Source organism: Sceloporus undulatus, chromosome 5 (assembly GCF_019175285.1).
Source record: "Sceloporus undulatus isolate JIND9_A2432 ecotype Alabama chromosome 5, SceUnd_v1.1, whole genome shotgun sequence".
NCBI lineage: Eukaryota > Metazoa > Chordata > Lepidosauria > Squamata > Phrynosomatidae > Sceloporus > Sceloporus undulatus.
In genome coordinates, this window is record NC_056526.1 from 11,608,012 (window position 1) to 11,630,068 (window position 22,057).

Here is a 22,057-nt window from a genome sequence, read left to right on the forward strand (position 1 = left end):
GGTGTAGCAATTTGAGCACTGGATTATATCTCTGACAGCTAGGATTTGAATCCCTGCTTGGTTATGGAAGGTCACTGGATGACGCTGGGCAAGTTTGCCTCAGAGGAAAGCAAAGGAAAACCCCCTGTGAACAATTTTTGCCAAGAAAATCATATGACAGGTTTGCCTTAGGGCAACCATAAGTCAGAAACAACTTGAAGGCACAGAACAACAACAACGATATTATCATTTAATTTACAATGGCCCTATTCTACATCATCTGCTTAGTTACACATGCATAGCTAAGTAGTATCTTCTGGCCCATTTCCACAAAGCTATAAGCATTAGGGGAAGAAAACAACATCCTTCTGCACCCAGCTGAATGGACCTCCATCTCTCAGTGCAGCTGTTGCCTGGTAAAATAGGTTTGCGAGAGCATTTTCTACAAATATGGAGCAGTTCCAAATCTTTAACTCCAGGTTATAAATCTAACTGCAAAACAGAATGCCAGCTGACATTTTAATATCCCTTTTTCTGAGCAAGTTTCACAAAACCATCTATATATTTTTTTAAACCCACAACAATAAAACTATTAAAAGCAGGAGAAAATAACAACCTGGGTATAAAATTGGTGAATAGCAATATTGAAAAATGGCATCAAAGGAAAAGTTGAATGAATATATTTTAGTATATTTCTGAAGTGTAGCAAATTATGAGGAAGAGTACAAACACCATGGGAGGACATTTGGCATTTTGTGGAGAACTATTAAAAAGGCCCTTAAGAGATGACAGTGTAGCTTTATAAAAATATGGAATACCAAGTACCATTTTTTTTTTTTGCTGCATCTCAAAGATGGAGCACTGGTTAAAGTCCATAATGAAATGGACATTCATATAAATACTAGATATTTTTTACTCCTGGACAATAACTATGAATATAGTTTCTCCTCTTTTATCCTCTCTTCATTGGCTCCCCTTCCCCTTCCGCATCCAGTACAAGCTTTTGTTATTGACTTTCAAAGCCATCCATGGATTGGCCCCTCCTTACTTATCTGACCTTCTTTCTCCTTACATTCCTACTCGCACCCTCCGCTCTTGTAGTCAAGGTCTCCTGTCACAGTGTAGGACTACCACTGCCCCCTCCCGAATTCGTCCCTTCTCGCTTGCTGCCCCTTACTCCTGGAACCTTCTTCCCCCACATGCACACCTCATCACTTCTTTACCCAGTTTCAAAACTGAATTAAAGACTATATTGTTTAGAGAAGCATTCCCCAGGAAGCCTCCTTTTAACCATCCATCAAGAAGCCAAGCCCTTCCTCCAGTCCATCTGCCTTGGTCCAGGCCTCGGAGGTGGAGAAGATCTGCTGGACCTGATCCTATTCCCCACCACCACTCCCTTCTCCTTTTGTGTCGTGTCTTTTTAGATTGTAAGCCTGAGGGCAGGGAACCGTCTGACTAAAAAATTTATGTACAGCGCTGTGTAAATTTACAGCGCTTTATAAATAAAGGTTAATAATAATAATAATAATATGCTTACCTTATTCATTAAAACACTTATGATATCAGCACCATGTTCCTTTACAAGGATAGGGAACCTCCAAATGTTGCTTGGATCCAGCTCCCATCACTCCCAACCACCATAGCCAGGGGGTCTGGGATAATGGATGTTGAAATCCAACAACACCTGGAGAGCTTCCTGAACTAAGGCAGAGGAAATATTGCTGCCCTGTTCACAGGCTACAAAATGCATGAGGAGAAGGAATGTCCTGTTTTTTGTAGGAATGGTGTACAATTTTAAGTGGTGAGAGAACAAATTTACAGACTGGTGGTGGGCAACCATTAGTTTATTGCCGTTTCAAGAAACATTATGGAACCAAGGAAAAACACTGCCAGCAGTTGCCAGGAGGTAGTTGCAATTCACTACTCCCAGGCTGACATCTTGTTAGTGACTTATGTGTGCATTAATGCAGCTTACACATACATAAGTCTCAGCTTAGTAGCTGTCTGATGGTGAGAGAATGAGGAACTACATGCACTCAGCTATGCACAGAAGGAGGATTTCGCCTCCAGGGTGTCTTTCAGAATGGGACATTTGTGGTTACAAACATGATGGCTGCCTTGCAACTGGCCTCCTAGGGAATGTTGGAAAGTTAAGTTCTCTACCCCAAAAGTTCAAGGGGGCAGCTTGCCCCTAGACTTCACCAAGCTGGGCAGTTCTGCCCAGCTCTAGTTTGGCCTTATTCCCACTACGTTTTAAACCAGTTTGCAAATCGGTTTGAAGTGGTTTAAATGACCCTGGTTTGCACTTGAACTGAATCGCTGAAGCAATTCGGAGGGGGGGGGGGCATGCACTAGACCCACTTAACCTCAATCCTTTTGACGTTGATTTTTTTCACATCTTTTTGGATAAATTGATTCTGCTCAAGTGCGAACCAGATGTGGATCAGAATCAATTTCAAGAATCAGTTTGAAGAACTGAATTCATGAATTGATTCAGTGTCAGTGTGAATGAGATGCAGATCGGAATCAATTTACTATGACATGATAAGGGGTCGCCAGGTGGGGAAGCAGAAATCAACAACCTGTTTCCACCCACCCTTCAACCCTCCTCCTCTCATTTGTGGGATTTGCCAGAAATACATAAATGCGATTGCAGTGATGGACAGAGAGAGAAAAAATCCTACTAAAAATGCTTCAAATTGAACCAATTCATTTGCCAATGTGAACTACAAATGGGTTATTTTGAGAGATTCCAGCAGGAAATGGTTTAAATTGAATCGATTCATTCGTCAATGTGAACCACAAGTGGGTTGCTTTATTTTATTTTATTGCAAGAATATGCGATCGGGGCAAATGTAGAGTGAACTATGCTCCATAGCTGAACTGATCCATCGATTCAGATCACAAAGCAATTTATTTGTAAGTGGAAATGAGGCCGTTGAATGGTAAGTACCTAGGGGCTTTAGCCCTTATGTCTCTGTGCTGTCTGTAGATAAGACAGAAAATGCCATCCTTTGATTTGAATAGGATTGCAGGAGTAAGTTTCTCCTGGATGAACCAAATGATGTTTGAAAGGCAAGTTATAATATACAAACCTGAATGCTCTGATGGTAGTGAGGCCTTCTGCTGTCTCTGAAAAGTGGCACAGAAGAGGCAGCTGAGTGCTATCATCAAGCTCTTGAAGATCTCTGCCGTGGAAGGAAAGAAGGTTTGTAAGTGGCAAAGAACAAAACTAAACCAAAGCAAAATATCCATAGTCCATATAGAAAATAATGAGGAGCAGATGACAAACATTAAAAAGTCATAAAAATATAGCCATCCGCTACCCTCCAACTGCACCAAATTGGCAGGGACAAGTCCCATTTGATCTTCTGCCATCTCACTGAATCAGCTGCTTTTAAAATGCATGTTTCTCTCTCCTCCTCCCATTTTCCTCCTTTATTTTCAGCTTACTTCAGTTGCTATAAATTGAGTTCAATGTGCAAAAGAAATTTCCACTCAGCAGGGGAAAGAGAAGAGGAAAGGCAAATTTTGCCCTTCCTCATCAGCTCAAGCAAAAGCAAACTGCTGCAGCCTCTCCTCACTTATGTGTCCTTCTTCATTAATAACCTTTACCATCTTGACTGCACTCTGATGTTTTATGGTCACACGTATCCCAGTTTTAATCTGTTAAATGTTGAAAGGTATGCCATCCTGGATAGAGGATTCTAGGAATATAATTCCAAAAAAGGAACTTTCCCCTGTTCTGCCTGAATGTTAAGGTGTAATGGTGGTTGCTAACATAAAAATGACAATGGAATAAATCAACAGCCATGGAATAGGAAAACATCTGGCACAGTTGCTTTTTAAAAAAATAATTGAAGAAACCTACTTGGATGCAACTCTGAAGTATTTCTGGATGAAGTAAAATGCTATCCCAAGCGGAACGAGAGCAACCATGAAGGGTGGGGTAGCATATGAAATCATCCCAATGGCGGACAGGCAGAGTAATGTAGACCGTGAGAGGGATTCCAGAGTTGGAGGAATGTGCTGCACCAAAGATAAGCCATAAATGATACACATGAGCCCAATGTCCACATCTTTATAGCCACATGTTTATTTATTTACTTCATTTCCATATAACTCTTCTTCTATCATGGGATTCAGTGCAACACAGTTATTTTTATTCAGAACACTTCAATGCCTCTTTTCAAACTCTAAGGCAGCATAAAATGAAAACATGTACTCTCGCATGGATCAGGTACAGGTTAGCTGTGTAAAATGGCTACAGATATTACCTCCATGTTGTGATAAGTCTCTTTACTGCAGTTCCAGCAATGCAGCCGTCAGTGCCATGATTCTCTTCCTCTCCCACTTACAATTCCAAAGCAGTGTAACTCTGTGCCTGTTGGCTTATTTATTTTAAATTTTGCTGTGTTTGCTCAATTATGGCAAAATAATTTAAATTATTTTTATTTTATTGTTTTGCCATAAATATGCAAACCCTGCAAAGATAAAAAAAACAAACAAAAACCAACAGTCATGGAGTTAGCCTGCTTTGGAACAGAGAGAGAGGGGGAGAAAAGAGGAGAATCCTCCCTGTCCCACCATTTGACTGATGTAATGTGGGAATTGAAGAGATGAGGCTCTTTGCACCCATGCAGCTCACTGTAATAGCAGCTTTTAAGATACGTATTGATAGTTTTGTCCATCAGTGAAAAGGTATAGTGCAGTAATGAGTGGAATGCAGTACGGCAGCAGGATGGACACAATGTTGTCTGATAAGTATCAGCCAAAAATGCTTTTATCCTGTTAAAATTTCAGTTTTTAGCCTCATGGGGTAAAGTCCTATGACAGTTCAGCAAGAAAATTGCCAGCTAGGCTATATTTCAAAAGAAGGAAATGGCAAGTATCTTTGACTATTCCTTGCCTTAAAAAATGCTATGACATTCATGAAGTCATCATAACTTGACAGATAAGCTGAAGGCATGTGCATATACACCACAAGATTTCTTTTATAACAAAGTACTTTATTTGCAGAAGGTTTTTTTTTTGCAAAAGCCCAAACCAACTCATTTGGTTTTGCTCCAAAGGCTTGTTTTTGCATAAAAACTAGTTACCCACCCAGGAAATTCACTCCCTAGGGAGAAGATTTTTGAAGTTATATGTTCTTTCATGCAAGAATGAAATAAGGAAATATTTACATGGTTAGTTACTACTGTATTACAACTGGTGAAGTGCATACCTTCCTTCTGTCCCAGTTTGGCAAAGACAATCCTAATTAGTCCTCTGTCATCCCACTTTTTCAGCTGTTTTTAAAATATCCCAGGTTCCTATATAATTTATTTATAAATAAATAAAAACAAAATAACTGAAAAAATATGTTCTGAATAATATTTTAAACCAAGTTTACATGTCTGTAACAATGTTTTCACAACTTATTTTGAAGGAATAACTGAATCAACCTCATTGAGTTGGTTGTGAAATGGGGCAGTTGAAGCAACATTGATTGGGTTTGTTATTTTAAAATTTTTCAAGGATGTTGATAAAATGTAAGGAATAAAAATGTTATATCAGTAAGCACGGTATAGTACAATGCATTTTCATGCAATGTATATTATTTTGCTGTCAAAACGAGATTTTTTTCTTCAATTCTAAAAATTGTTTAGTTTTTCATGTCATATTGAAAATGTGCTAAAACACATTAAACCTACAATTTTATTTCATTGTTTATATGTACCAGACACATACTGTGACATGTAAAATTAGGCTGATCCCAAGGGAATTAAAATTGGTGTAGTGTTGATATGATTTGTTAGTCTTCCACAATGGTAGTATGTTGGCATTCATATAATGCTGTAAAACTGCATAGTGCTTTATAACTATTATTCAGCCACCCTCATAGGAACCCTGTAAGCTCATTACAATTTCATTCCCATTTCATTTATGAGGACTTTATCTGGAAAAATGGGAAATATCCTCCCAAAAGATATGATTTACTGGGTCAATGTAATCTTTAAAAGTCTAAACCAAATAGCAAACTCACTTGATCGATAATGTTTGTATCGGCTGAAAAGCGATTGAGAATCAGTCCCAGGGGTGTTGTATCAAAGAATCTGGGGAGAAACGTAAAGGGTTTTTATGAAAACGAATGCTGCTTTATCCTTCTGCCTCCTGAATTATATCATATAGGTTATTAGAGCTAGTGGGAATCAATATGGAGACTCCAGTAGAAGGTCTCAGATAACTTAATCATTAAACAAGCCATGAGCAACTGGTGGTTCTCAATAGATATTTCCTATAATCCATCTTCACTGGCTATACTGTTTTAAGCTGTTGAGAATTACAGTCCAACAACCTTTAGGAGGCTACAAGCTGGTCCCTCCTGCTCTAACCTTCAGAGTGGCCATGATGATGTTGCTGGCCCAGTCTTTACTGAACTGCAATTCTACCCACATCATGGGCAGAGGCAGTGCTCTGGTTCATCATTCCAGCTTAGGCAAAGCTGGAACCAACAGAGGCAACACTGTCTTTATAGAACTAAGTCCTCCAGTTGTATCTCCTCAGCCTGAATAGCTGTTCCTTGAGAGAAGCATCTAAACTAGATCACAGTCCTTTCACTTTCAAATCATCTGGGTCTAAGGCAGTACAACTTCAGCAAAATATTAGAGGTCCACATTCAGAATGAATGTAATCTGAAAGAAACACATTGGTCTACATTTTTGTTAATCCTATGAGATTTGTGGCCACTAACTTAGACCACTTGAAAAGGAGCATATGCAGAATGATGGAAAATAGACCTATTAATCATGATAACCAATGGAGAATCTACAGGCTTCTGAATTCCAGAAGTACTTAAGTAACACATCACAGTGGATTAGGGCTGACCATCTGGCTGCTCTAGCAGGGCTCTTATTGTATTCATTTGGTAGTTGTCCTTTTGATAGCTAGATCTCAAGAACTGGCATGGAATCTCCAAAGGGAAGAGTTAGATATTATGAAAAGGAACATGGTCAAGGTAGTTGACTACTTTCTGACTGCCCTGGAAGCGTCTCTGTTCACTTTTCCCCATACCCCCATCTTCATTAGGCACAACCAGGCTTGATCAAGACATTTTGCTGCCTCATGCAAAGAGCAAGATGTTGCCTCATCCTGTTCCATGTACAGACAGTAAATGGACTGGCAAATAAGTTATTCTTCCACATTGGCTATGTAATACTGTTCTCTGCTGTAGTTACAGTGCAGGCTAGCTTAGGGTGCAGTGCTTAGGGTTACAGTGCACTGTAATTACAGTGCAGGCTAGCTTAGGGTGCATAGGGCAAGATGTGGGGCACACAATTATCTTCTCCAAATGCTAGCTGCCACCTAACAGCATTTGTCAGTTGACATGTTTCCCAAAGGATATGATCTCCTTACAGCCAGGCTTCTCTTCTAACATGCCATGTGCCATCATCTACCTCTATTTGACATCCTATCACTTCAGATTCCAACCTCAAGCCACTGTGACCCTTTTTCTCACAGCCTTCATTATCTGCATTTCATGTTCTGAACCTCAGTAGATCTGGCAATTGTAGGTTCACTAGGGACACTGAAGGTGCTTTAATGAAGTGATGCTTGCCATACCTGATTGGTCCAAGGATGATCTTGTTAAGAAGGTCGTGATGAAGGTTCTTGGCTGCTGTGAGTCCCATCCATTCAACTGTCAAAGATGTGACAAGGCAGAGGACAATTCCTGCACCACTGAGGATGCTGAACACAGCCACGTTGCAAGTCTGTTTAAAACAAGGGGCATAATTCCAATCCTGGGAAGTAATATAATTTTTCTTTGATTATGAAATACCCCCTCCTGACATGTTTATAACTACACTGCAGAGCAGCTGGAGGGTCATAGTTCCAAAGGGTTACTGTTTTAGTACTCTATGCACTTCCTATTCAGATTAATTGGATGTTTTTAAAGCACTTTGGAAAAAGTGGAATTTAGTGATCTCCTTTGTGTGTGCCTATGGGAATACTGCTAGGATACAAAATTGAATTTCAGTGCTGAAATTAGACTGGAAGAAATGTTGATGAACAGTAGGGATGAACTAGAGAACAACACGTGGTTAACACAGTCATTCAGTAGTGACATCCCCTGCCAAGTTCATCTCCCATATAAATAAATGTCTTCCCTTCACTGACTCCTATTTTAAAAAAGAGTGAACCACAATACTTCAGATCATCACTGCATTACAACATAGACTTATCTAGTGTATCATTCTCTTGACACAAGGGCCAACCGAATGCCTATCGGAAGCTTGCCAGCAGAGCATGAGAGCAACTGCACCCTCTCTCATATGTTTCTCAGCAACCTATATACAAAGCAATTATGTCTCTGATATAGTAGGCAAAATATAGTCCCTTTCCTCCTTTGGACATATAAGATACAGTGGTACCTCGGGATACGAAATACCCAGGTTACGAATTTTTCGGGATACGAAAAAATCCCATAGGGATTTATTGTTTCGGGTTACGAAAGTTTTTTCGGGTTACGAAAAAACTCCGGCGCTGTTTTAAATGGAGCCGCGGCGGAGCCGCGGCTTTTTTCCCCATTAGCGCCTATGGCAATTCGGCTTACGAAGGTTTTTCGGGTTACGAAATTAGCCGCGGAACGAATTAATTTCGTAACCCGAGGCACCACTGTATACATTTTGTATGCTGTAGAAGACCTGGAGACACTTGGATTCATTTCCCTACAGAGCTTGAAAATGCTGCTTTTTAAGACTACAACTCCCAAAATTCCCTAGACAGTAATATTTGCACATATTGTTCTTTATTTGCTGCTATAGACTTCAACTTTAGTTTACCCGGCTGTCAGGTCCATCAATGGAGCACAAGGTCTCGTTTTTATTCACCGATGATGTCCACTGTGCCAGCCAATAATCAATAGCAACCATGACCGAGTGCTTCAGTAGTTTGGAGAAGACCATCAAGGAGAGTAAAAGAAAACCTCCTGAAGTGATGTATAGCCAGCAGGTTTTCCATGGCATCTTTGTTCTGAGTCGCATTACTGTTGACATGTTGTCATCTTCTTCCTCTTCCTCTTCTTCCTCTGATATGACAAAAATAAAATGGTTGATTAATATATCATAGTTGCAGCTAACACCTATCACAGGAGAAAGATTTACTTTGTCATAGATGTGCCTGGGTAGAAATATTTATGGTTGAAACATAAATGTTTTAAAGTTCCCTTGAACAATCAGCTGCTTGGGTCTAAGGAGATTATCATATTTACTTTTTTGCCTGATCTGGGTATGGGATAGGATCAGGTTGCAACGGGGGGAAATGGGATTGTTGCTGCAATGCTGGCTGACCACCACCCGTCCCCAAGCTGTGCTTATCCCACTGATTTTGGTAGTACGGAAGCTTTCTGTCCTTCAAAATCGATCAGCTCAGGGACGACTGGTGGTCAGCCAGCAGTGTAGCAGCAATTTCGCGTGCAATAACACCCGTTTTCACCTGTCCTGGCCTGATCCCATCCTATGCCTGAATCAGGCAAAAAAGTAAGTGTGATAATCTCCTAAGTATGAGACAAAATCGGATACATCTGTTGAAATAGATCCACTCTACAAAAGCTTATACTACAGACTTATTTATCTCAGGAGACTATCACATGAAGAAAATCAAGGGATTAAAAAGACTTTTTTCTAGGCAAGTCACATGATCATGGCAAAGATTTTCAGATGACGTCATGATCTAAGAGGACTTATCCCAGGAAGAACCAGAAATGCTCTAGCAACAAACCAGTCATGGGATTTCCCCATGAATGGTTTGGTGCTGGAACATTCCTGGTTCTTCCCCAGATAAGTCCTCTCAGATCACAATGGTGTCAAAATCTTTACCACCATCACACAATATTCCCAGGAATCCCCTGATTTTCCCCTGTGTGATATTCTCCTCAGTCTCAAAGGTGCTATAAGATCCCTTGGAATAATGTTGGGGGATGTTTCACGTAGGAAAATGGTGAGTAAAAGAATGCTTAGAACAAAAGAGATTTTATGTGATGAAATTCTGGTGGTGCCTTTGCCAGATTTCATACACTTAAATTCTTGTTTGAAAAACGGTGTCATTTTGGTGGCTCTCAAGGTCTCCCACTATTCTCCCTCAAAAGAAAATGGAAAAAGGTTTTTTGCTCCCAAATACCTTCTAGGGGACATGGGGCATTTTCACCATGTTTTTCTTCTGGAACATTCTAGGCTCTTTTTTGCATCAGGAAGTGACTTGGAAATCACTTCCTGTTGGTTTTGTTTTATTTTTGTTTTTTACAAAGGGCCTCTCCTAGATTTAAAATAGCTCATGCAGGTCAAAAATGAATTTGTACATTTGTAAGGCCTGCACACCATTTTGAAGAAATATACGATGCACATTGTATTTTTTTAAGTTATGAAATAAGAGGCTCAACATTTTTATATCTCTTTATAAAACTGCTGAGTCCCTTCTGTTCCTTGTTGTCCATACTCCACGTAAGTTACATCAGGACCATTTTGTTCAAAAACACCACCACTGGCACTAGGTTTCTTATTGACATTCCTGGCTATCATGACATATCCACACTTCTTCACTGAAGATAGTTTGGAAGGAGTAAGACAATATTGTGCCCTCTTTGTGCCATAACACACAGGACTGCTGGCTTTTGTTATAAGGAAGAGTTCATGCCTTCATTCAAAGGAAATTGTAGCTTTTTATCTATTGTAAACATACTTTTACTTAACAATTTTGAGAAGTAATACTCAAGTGTCCTCATGTATTTATATTTTATCATGCATTCTCATGCGTGCATGTATCTGTAATAATAATTTTTAAAGCAAAAGAATTTTTTTACAGGCAATATATATGATTACCTTCGTCCTCATCCTCCAGCTGTGCTTTAGATTCTCTTGGATACATAGCTCTCCTGAGAGTCTTCCTTTCTAGAGTGGTTTGGTCAGATTCCATATCCTGCCAACAAGATTTTAAGACTGAAATATTTCGTGCAAAGATACTTAGCACAAAACAGAACCCATGTGATCAAACCAGATCTCACACACTCCGTTTTCTGCTTGGAACACAGTGCCCCAGTTTGGACAATGTAAAACCTTTGCTTCTCCATTTGTTCAAGTAGGAAAGCAAGCCAGGAAACCTCAATTTATCATAAATTCCTATTATTGCAGGACAAGTGAACTATGGTTACTTGCTTCCAAACAAGCCAGGATATGAACTCATGATACAAGCTGGCTTTCAAATCTTGGCTTGTTCAGATGTCATTACACTTTATTTATTTGTTTGTTTATTATCTCATTTTTTGCCCAAACGGGATTCAAAGCAGTTGATATCATAAATTAAATGAAGGATGAAGTTCAAAAGTTTAAAAAGAAATAAATACGACATTCAATTAAACCATTATTTTTAAAACATTAAAATTTAAAACAATTAAAAAGCTTAAAATACACAATGTACTAAATGTATTAAAACAACACACCCACTTACATATCCACTCTGATCTGATAAGGTATGTAATAGGAAGCTATGGTTAACTATGGCTTCTTAGCTTATTTGCTCACTAACCTGAAGATATAGCTTAGTAGGAGTGCAAGAGATTAAGCCAAATAAGACCATTCCTATCAAAATGGAAGTGTGTAGAGAAAGGATAGCAGTGGCTGTCAAGATATGGAAAAGGGGATGGAAATTGTAAACATTTTCATGAGGAGGGAAGAAGAAACAGAGCTAATGAAAATATCAAGCTAGAGATAAACTGGCAGTCAATCTGGGAACAAGGAAGGTAGTTGAAACTATGCTTGAATAACACATTGCTCAGATTAACCTATGTCAGTTAGTTTCACATGACTACACATAACCCTACTGTCCTCTCTACGCATTTGTCCTGCAGAGTGGCCACAACTATAATAACATTTGGCCATTTGCACCTGTTTTGGGCTAAAACAGATTAAAGATGACAAAAATAACATCTTCATTTGGCAAGTTGCCATACAGACTAAGGTGACTGGGTCCTGACGCTTGGGTACTTGGATTTGTAACTACTGTTGTTGTTGTGTGCCTCCAAGTCATTTTTTACTTGGTGGCCCTAAGGTGAGCCTATCATAGGTTTTTGTTGGCAAGTTTCTTCAGAGGGAGTTTGCCACTGCCATCCTCTGAAGTTCAGAGAGTGTGACTTGCCGTAGGTTACCCAGTGGATTTCTATGGCCAAGCAGGGATTTGAACCCTAGCCTCCAGAGTAATAATCCAATGGTAAAACCACAACACCATGCTGGCTATCATAGGCCCTTTAAAAAAAAAGGGGGGGGGAGTATTGAAAGAAAGCCAGAACAGAAGGAGGACTGTTGAGGATAGTGGAGCTCCAGTAAGGGGAATAAAAATACACATGCAAATAACAAGCTGAGGATTCTGCTGGTCTGTTTGCAACTGTAGTAATAATTCATTTTGATTGAATGCATAGCTTACAATCTTATTTGTATTAGGTGACCAAAACCTGCATCCAGTTGTTAGTCCCAACTACATTAGACTCATTAAATAAATAAAAACATGGTCAGCCAGCAGTTGTGCACATTCCATTGAGTCAATGTATCTACTTTAGTTAGAAATTTCCAATGAATTTCAGTTGAAAGATGGATCATTTATTGAAAAGACACAACATGTCATAAGTGAAGCAAGTATGAACCTTATGCTGTTAAACGCAAACAGAATGTAACTCAGATTTCTTTGAAAACAGACACTCGTAATTTAATATAATGCAGAAATCATGGCTTACTAGGTAGCCTTTCACCCAATCTTGTTTGCAGTTACCTTTTCTAATTCCTGGTCTTGGCGATTCATTAGAGTTTTCCAATGTTCGTACAACTCTACATCTTTTGTCTGGATGTCCTTCAGTGTCCCTTCTCTGAGCACAGTACCATCCTTCATGGCAATGATCTAAGAAGGAAGACAACTAAAGAAGCTGTTCCATAATCACACAAAGTTACTTGCTTCTTTGACAAATGGGCAACATCAATGAGTTTGCCATTAACCACACTGAAAGTCTTAGTGTTACAAATGCAGGAATTAGGATTTGTGGGGGTGGGGTATTCAATATAGTCAATGTGTACTCTTTCCCCCATCTGGATTGTGCTATCAGTACTGACCTTACTGGTCTCTGACTCCAGATTTCCAGAGATTAGCATGGTTGGTGGATGGGTTATATGCTAGGGGAAGAATATGGTAAATCAGCACTCTAGAACCTTTAAATAACCTTAGTGTGACATGTCCTAAAACCAAGGTCATTTTTGTTCTTTCTGATCTGGGAGCCTTTGACTGGAGGATGAGTTCAGAGCATCATACATGCATTTAATTATTCTGTGGCTCTTGCAGGTCATTATATTTCTCTGCTGGCTTGCATTGTGAGATGTGTGCAGGCAGGATGGCAAAACTAGTGATTTCAGTTTGCATCGTTCTCGAATACTTAAACAGAATGCTTGTAAAGCACCTGATTGATATTTGAAGTGAAATGGGGATAATCAGCTATTCCTCATTCTACATTTGAAACTCTTCCTCCTTATAGCAATAACTGAACAGCCTACTAGGAATACTGTGTCTGGTAGACCCATCTATGTGAGTGGTAATTACACAAGTTAGGACAGATACATAAGTAATGAATTGGCTCCATGTTTCATCGATTGGAAGTCAATTGTAGAAAATAGATTGGAACAAACTGTTGGATACAAACAAATCCTTATAGTCCTGGTTTCTGCACAACTGTGTGGTAACATCTAACTGCAGGAACCAGATCTATGAGGATTTGTTTGTGGACTATGACCACTTTTGTCAGTATTCATAGAGTCTTATCCCACTAGAAAATAAAGCTGAAACAGAGATGGAGAGTAGTGGTTTTCTCTGTGCCTTACCGCATGATATCTAGTACTTCAGTTCTCTTCTCATGAGAGATGGTTTTCAAAGTGACTCTTTTGTTGAACAGATTTTTCTGGTGGGAAAAAAAGGCTTACTTTGATGACCATCTCCCACAGGAACAGAACTGAAGCACCACAATGTCATGCAGAAGGGTACAGAGAAAGGTGCTACTCTCCAGCTCTGTTTCATTTTTGTTTTCTTGTATGATAAGGCACATATAATCAAAGCAATCCACTTTTAATTTTCAAAAGATGTCTATTCAGAATTCTTTTTCCAGGGGCATGTGATTGCATGACCTTCCAGAATGACCATAATCCAATATCACATGAGCACTGCATTCATCTGAGTGGCTGCAGGTTTAAATTATGTGCAATTCTATAACACAGAAAAGAAAGAGCACAAACAGTACTGATAGAGGAAAATTAAAACTTTGGTAGCAGTGTATCAGCGGAGATAAATTATTTTGTCATTTCGAAAATGCTAGAAGGTATTCAGTGAAATTGACTAGTAATAGGCTGAGGACAAAACAAGATAATTGATCATGCAGTACACAACTATTTAACAAAATACACTGCCACAGGATAAAATGGTAGCCATTATCTTAGATGTCTGTCAAAGAGAGGACACTATGTTCAGACGGGACAAGCCTAATAAGTATGAGAGGCAAAAATGTTCTGATTATCAACATGAAGGTTCTTCCAATTATTAAATACTGGGGAAAAAACCCTGAATCTAAACCAAAACAGGAATTAACTATTCCTATCATGTCCTGTTCATGTCAGCACTAGAACCTTTAGACATATCTTATTTGGCTGGATTTGGTAAGGCATGTTAAAAAATACATGTATGCAACTCTTACCCAGTCAGCATGTGGGAGGTACTGCAGTTTATGAGTCACTAATACAAGTGTCCTTTTGTCATCCTTAAGGAACTTCAGGATACCTTCTTGCATCAGGTGGTCACTCAGATGAATGTCCAAGGCAGAAAATGGGTCATCCTGGAAATATTTATAAATGGAGCAGTAAGGGCAAGGTCTTACATTTTGGACAAATAGTACCTTGTAGAAGAACAGATACTTCAAATCTTCAGGCTTATGAGATCGAGCTTTGTCACTTTTCAGAAGCATAAAAAAGAGGAGTGAACTGGAGACCCTAAAACAGCAACTCCATTCATGGTCTTCAGTGGTATAGTGGAGCCCAAGATTGCTATATAGTGGAGCCCAAGATTGCTAGGACACAATGTTAGGATTTTCTGATTATGTAATTTGCCACATCCAGTTCTGACCTCCCTCTAAACTGAAATCCCCACTGTAATTTGTGTGTGCACTTCTGCGTGCATGCAAGTGGATTTCTCAGCAATAATGCATTGTTGTTATGAGCTATGAGCAACTGAGAAGACCCATTACTCTTCCAAGTAAATTTGCCTCAAATTTCACCACATGCATGCTCCTGCTCCACAGTGGTCTCTAACCACTTCCTATAAATAGAGTCTAATCCCAACTGTTCTGATACCAACATATTTGATCTACATCACAGATGTCCAGTCCCAAGTATTTCAATGCTGATGTCTACATATATCATCTCTTTCAGGACATTTCAAGCTGCTGTTTTAATTTTTTAAAATAAAACATTAATTTCAGAAAATAAAGTAGAAACGAGGTGAGGAAAGTATGCACAATTTGTTTAAGATAAAAGTCTTACCAAAAAGACAATGTTGGTATTTTGGTAGAGTGCTCGAGCGACACAGATGCGTTGCCGTTGGCCTCCGCTTAAGTTAATTCCCTAATGGGCACAACAGACCATGAGTATCAGTCTACTGAATAAACACTATGACATCTGTATTGACAAGACACTGAAAAATGTGGGCTTTTTAGTAACCACACTAAAAGCAAAAATTCACTAAATTTAGATAATGTGATGCAATAGATCTTGGTCACTGTACTTAAGGAGGGCCTGAACTGTCTAAAATAGCAAGTGTATCTCAGCATTCAGTAGGAAATAAAATATCCCAAATAACGTGCAAGTTATAAATACTATATTTTGAGAAAGCAAAAGTGGACCAGCTAGTGAACATACTGCACTGTTGCACTATGTTTACTTAGCAACAACCACCACCCCAGATCTTGAAAAATTACTTTTTCCAACTTTCATCATCCCTCAGCCAGTATGACCAGTGGTCATGCTGGTTGGAGGCTTCTAGCAGTTTTACTCTAGAACAGTAACATTTCCAAATCCTGCCTCGGTTCTTGGAAGACAGGAAGCATGTTCTGTAATAGCAGGAGGAAGCTTCTGAATGTCTGAAGCTGGGTCCACACAGGCCAAAATACTTCAGGAACAACCAGAGTATTCTGAGCCTGAAGTTACCCTGATGTCCCCGCATTAGCTTGGGCACTCTGTTGTGATGTCAGATAGCTTTCACACACAACAGAGGGTGACACAGAAGGATGCATTGTAAACAGTCACCCAGCATCATAATGGAAGGCTCTGGATCTTCCAGAAAGATCCAGAGCAAAAAGTGATTTTTTTTAAAAAGCCATTTTATAGGAGAGTATACTTTGGTATACAGCTGAATTGGCTGGACACCATCCAGATAGTTCATATCAGAACTGGGGATTAAGCCCTGATTAACTGGACTGATTGCCTTAGGACTGGGGGAGGATGCTTTATTTGGCCCATACAAACAGGGCCCCAGTCCAGTAGGTCCCATTGCCATGGCAGCCAAAAGGCACACACTCACGATGCCTGGCACAGGTTAGAAATGAGGGCAAGAACTGCCACTTAGTCAACTGGAAGGGGAAGGCTCCCAGCTGGATGACAACATATTTGTATGCATGCAGAAACTTTCTACAGAAGAGCTAACTTGAGTAACCATCACTTTTGAAAACAGATGTAAGAATGGGTTCAACAAGACCAAACCACAATCGAAAATAAAAATCTTAATTTACCCTTTCTCCAATTTCTGTCTGATCCCCAAATGGCAACAGATCAATATCAGGCTGAAGAGAACATGCATCTGTGACAGCTTTGTACCTAGTAATATAAAAACATAGCATAAAGATCAGTCCAAAGTCTTAGTTAACCCTGCATTTTGTTTCCAAACTATGGGTGGTTAAATCAATGGATAAGGAATCCGTGGAATGGAGGGCTGACAGTATCACTAAAATGTCAGGAGATAAAGGGACAGGGGGAAAGAATGTTGTTATGTGAATGCCAGACTCTCAGTGCTGTTTGTAGCATTGCGAGTGATGGGAGTGTTGGAAGTGAAAATTCTATTGGAAGTGGAAGGCAGTTTCTGTAGATGTACAAGTCATGGCATTTTTGGGCAAGGAAGCAAGAAAAATTGCAGGTGATTGTTACTAAGCTAGAATTGTGGAATGTAAGTGGGGTTACACACTTATTACTATAATTGTTTGCACCTATAGCAGTCATTTCAGTAGTACTGGCACAGCAGTACTGGCAAGAGCAGTTTTCTTGAATGAGTCCCTGTCCCAATTCTATAACTGTCTTGTGAAATTTTACACCCTTCCCCCACACCATGTCTTCTAGCCTTCCTAAGAGGATCGCGTGAAACTCAGAAATTTGGCTGTTAGAAGCATAAAAATCGTTACCTCTGTTTATTAAATGGGCTCCCAAAGGTAATGTTTTCTTCCACTGTTGCATTCAAGAGCCATGGCTTCTGGGCTGCATAAGCAACCGAATATCGATTCCTGATGGAAGAAATTGATGTAAAATCATTAGAGGTTGAAGGCAGGCAGATCTGGCATGGGGTTTAGCCAACTATAAATTGGAACTGGTAAGAGACAAAGAAGCAGGCAAAGGAAAAGCAGCTGTTATAACCAGAGAAAAGGGTCAAGGAGTGGGGAATTTAAAAGGAAAACATTATGTTAGTGGAGCACCCACTCTCTGCCATGGCTTTCTTTCTGTACTAAAACTAAAGGCTGAAAAGGTACAGTTGGCCTTCCTCATGTGCAGCTTTGACTTTTACAGATTTGATTATTTGCTGTTTTGATTAATATATTTTCCCTAGGAATCTCTTAAGTCCTCCAGTGCAACTCTGCCAGAGGTTGACCATAGAGTTGTGCTGAAGAAGCTAGAAGTTCCTAGAGAAAACACTTCTCAAGACATTTGTAGGTCCTCCAACTTCTGGCATATGATGACCACGGAGTTGCACTGGAGGACCTGGAGATTCCCAAAGAGGTGTCTTCCTAGGTAAAAAGAATAGTGTTTTTTTTTTAATTTGGGGTTTTTCCACATTCATGGGGGCCCTTCACCCCTAACCCCAGAAAATGTGGAGGGACCACTGTATTTTGACATGTGACCTACTGATACTTATCTCAAAATTGGTAGTCGTAATGTGCCGTAAGGGAGCAAGATCCCTCACTTTGACATAGGGCATGCCTGTTCTGTCTATGGGATGCCCCAGAGGAGTTTGGTAAGACATTGAATGTGTGTCCGAGCCCAATGTATTGCAACCCAAAGTTTTCAACAAATCTAAGGCATTTAACCAGTGTCAAGGTTAAAACGTCATGTTCCAAATGCAAATTCAAATATTGAAAAATATCCAAACATTACAAGACAAATGTGGACATAGTATATTTAATATTTGCACCTACTCAGTTCAGTTCTAACTGCCATTCACATTCATTTTACTTGTTTCATTAAATAGGCACTGCCCAAGTGTTACTGGTAGTCACCTGCATTTTCATAAAAAGAGACATGGGTGCTGCATACTGAATGTTGGTTAGAAGCATTTTCTACAAGTTTCCATATTTAAGGAGCTTACAGGGAACAAAATATGTAGTACAGGGTTAATTTCCTTTAAGTTGTCAGGTATCTGATAACAGAGTGGTTCCCAGTCACTGCTACATCTTCTAAAAGTTAAAGCTGAAATGTTGTCTTAGTTCAAAAATTGTCTGTGTATTTAGATCACCCCAAATTTGAATAGAAATTTGCAGAATTGTGAACTTTGGCTGAGTTAAATAGTAGCATTGGAAGCTTAAGTTTTGCCACTGAAGATTATTTGACCATCAAGTTTTTCACATTCACCATTCACATTTGCTTGGCCATCAAATTCTTGTCCTTCCCAGTACAGCTAAATGTGAAGGTTTAAACTCAAATTCTAGATGGTACAATTTATCAAAATAATCCAAAGTTAGGATTTTGTTGGTTAAAATCTACAGTTCAGACTCCAAATTCATTTCAGCTCTCCTGCTAGTTATTGCCATTGCCTTCCTCTATGTCTGAGAGAATATGACTTGCCCAGGATCACCCAGCGGGTTTCTATGGCTGAGCAGTTCTAGTGCAAAACTCAAACCACTATACTATCCTGCTATCATATTTGTGCCCATTGAGCACAACTTTCTTTCTTTCTTTCTTTCTTTCTTTCTGGAAACTTTCCATAAACTGGCAAACATCAATCCATGGGCTGCCTCTTTGAGGAGCACTGCTCAAATTTATACTACGCCATGATGCAGCTGAATGTCATGATACATAAAGTAATGGAGGACCAAAATTTACAGACCAATTCAAATAGTGAAATTTGAATAGGTGATAAAATCAGCTCCTTAATTCTCACAATCTACTGTAAGACTTGGGAATGTACAACCTGCAAACACATGTGACCCGCCTCTTTTTTTGCATCCTACAGCCTTCCAACACCCCTCAGATCCTGGAGTGAGGAATTAAAATGGAGGGAAAGGCTAGGTTTGGTATTCTATCATATGAAGTCATTGGTTGCTGATGGTACCTACACTGGGTTTTTTAAATCTTGAGGCATGTATCTACTGGCTTTTATCAGGATTTCAGACCAATTAAACACATTTGTGTCATCATCCCCACCCCCAAGATTGGGAACCACTGTGTTGAAGAACTCTACTCATTAATAATATCTAGCAAGTTATTGTAAAAGGGATGAGAAAACAAGGTGCTATTTGGGGATAAGAAAGGTAAGGACTCAAGAAAAAAATATTCAAGAATAATACCTCCGATTTGCTTCAAAAGAAGACTCAGTTTCATTTACACTGCAAGTTATGGCAAACAATATTTTAGTAGTAGTCAGGGAAAAGTTTATCAGCAGCTAGGAGAACAAATTTCACACATTTAGGGAAAATATTGAAGCCCTCCTCCCACAAAATCGTGATGGAAAGAAGAGGAATTCTGCATTCTCTCAGATAATTGAGCATGATTACATTGCAACTGCACAGAGTACTGATGGAACTTCCAGTTACTTTTGTGAAGTCCCTACTTTGCAGCCATCACCATCTCCTAGTACAGTACAATAAAAAATGGTAAGCATATATGGCTCTTTATCCCCCCCCTTCTTCCTGTAATGTGTTATATTGTAACTAGGGTTGCCAGTTCTGGATTGTCCCAGGCCCTGAGTTTTCACTGTCAAAACCTAAGATCTAGAGATGGCTCCTGGTCATGTTATTAAGCATTATGCATTAAGTACCAACCACACTTGCTCACTGCTTGTGTGGCGATGGGATAAAGAACATTTAATCTAGGCAAAGAATGGATGCAGAGCAGAACAGAGGGTGGGAGGGAAAGAAGAAGCTAACAAAGTAAATATACCTAGAGTTTTGTACGTTGGAGCAAGAAATTAATTAGACTTTGCAAATACATGTTGAGTCTCCCTTACCCAATATGCTTGGGACCAGGGGTGCTTTGAATTTTGGATTTTTTCAGATTTTGGAATCTTTGTATATACATAATGAGCTATCTTGGGTATGGGACTCAAGTCTAAACATGGAATTCATTTATGTTTTGTATACATCTTATACACGTGACCTGAAGGTAATTTGATAAACTGTTTTTAAATATTTTTGTGCATGAGACAAAGTTTGTGTACAGTGGACCATCAGAAAGCAAAGGTGTCACTACCTCAGCCACCCATGTGGATGATTTTGGTATTTGAAGGACTTTGGATGTCAAAATTCTGGATAAGGGATATTCAACCTATAGTACAAAGCTGTTGCTCTACTAGCAGATCTGATCCCAGCCCTTTCCTCTTGCCTGAAACTGACCCACCAAAACTAGTAATTTAGCATCTTTGTCTCCTGCATGCAGCTCATCCTATAAAAACTGAAAACTCAGGGCCAGACTCTGAGATCTGGCAACCCTAACTGTAACATCTACTGAGCAACTCAACTCAATAGTTCTGTGATACCATAACACTGATCATACAATTCTAACCCTCCTTCCATTCTTTTTTGGACATAACTGGTATCAGTGTTTCCAGCTGTCAATTCAGTTTCATTGCTTGATCTTATGTCAGGATTCCACCCATTTCAGGGACAGTGAACAGATGTATTCATTTTCTTCTGTTTTCTTTATATCCTGCCTTTCTCTCAATATGGAACCCAATACTGTAACTTCAAGCTCCTCCTATCACACATTTTATCTGTGCCATTTCTCACAAGTATCTGAGTTCCTTGAAGAACGTGTAAACAGCATATGCATGCAAATCACAATAATACTATATATGGCTTGATGGCTTTATTATTAATATGGGTGAATGCTTCACTACAGCAGGCAATGTTTTATTAAAACAAGCAACCTACAGTAGTTGATGGGAAACACACATATGAAGGAAAACATATCACTGTTAATTAATTCACTATTGCATGGATATAGAGAGTTTTCATAAAGCCCGGGAACATGAGAAAAACGTTTGAATGAAGGAAATATCAGCCTAAGCAAAAGATCCAAGTTGTAAAGTCTATTTATATTCAGTATTAATAGAGTGCAATTAATCTTCGGGTCAGGGTTTTGTTTTTTAGTATCTGCTAGCTGTGTAACGTGACATTTCATGCTCAAGGAAACTCACTTCTCTGTTTGAGCATAGGGTGGCATGTTACACAACTATAAACTCATGTCTAAAAAGCACAAGGCTTAAAACAAGGCTCCAGAGTATGATAAAATCTGTATTAATGCAGTTGCCCTATATCTCTCCCTTTGCTTACCTCCATAAGATCAGATGGCAAACTCAAGCATGCAGAATTATGTAGTAAAGGAAGAGAATTATGTAGTAAAGGAACAATGAAAAGGATTAAAACCTTGATTATTATTTCAGGGAATGAAAACCAACAGGGTTGGATTTAGTAATACCTGTAGGATCCTCCTGAAAACGCCTCTCTGTCAGGCAGTCTGAAATTATCAGCAAAACACAACCACATTGTCTTGTG

The 22,057-nt window shown here is 39.3% G+C and overlaps 1 protein-coding gene across 6 annotated transcripts in view; it reads right to left on the reverse strand.

Annotated features, from left to right (window-relative positions):
* The window catches only part of ABCC9 (ATP binding cassette subfamily C member 9), a 136,017-nt gene that overhangs the window by 92,770 nt on the left and 21,190 nt on the right, over positions 1-22,057 (reverse strand). The window contains exons 13-26 of one of the 6 annotated variants that reach the window (XM_042469862.1): positions 21,981-22,019; positions 19,853-19,891; positions 17,480-17,578; positions 16,817-16,901; positions 15,573-15,653; positions 14,732-14,869; positions 13,110-13,169; positions 12,775-12,900; positions 10,836-10,932; positions 8,802-9,046; positions 7,582-7,730; positions 6,005-6,074; positions 3,851-4,008; positions 3,075-3,167 (exon numbers count right to left, since the gene is read on the reverse strand). In XM_042469862.1, the coding sequence (XP_042325796.1) occupies positions 3,075-3,167; positions 3,851-4,008; positions 6,005-6,074; positions 7,582-7,730; positions 8,802-9,046; positions 10,836-10,932; positions 12,775-12,900; positions 13,110-13,169; positions 14,732-14,869; positions 15,573-15,653; positions 16,817-16,901; positions 17,480-17,578; positions 19,853-19,891; positions 21,981-22,019 (1,479 nt within the window). The remainder of the gene's footprint in view (positions 1-3,074; positions 3,168-3,850; positions 4,009-6,004; positions 6,075-7,581; positions 7,731-8,801; positions 9,047-10,835; positions 10,933-12,774; positions 12,901-13,109; positions 13,170-14,731; positions 14,870-15,572; positions 15,654-16,816; positions 16,902-17,479; positions 17,579-19,852; positions 19,892-21,980; positions 22,020-22,057) is intronic. The other 5 variants (XM_042469863.1, XM_042469864.1, XM_042469866.1 and 2 more) reach the window with 5 other exon arrangements.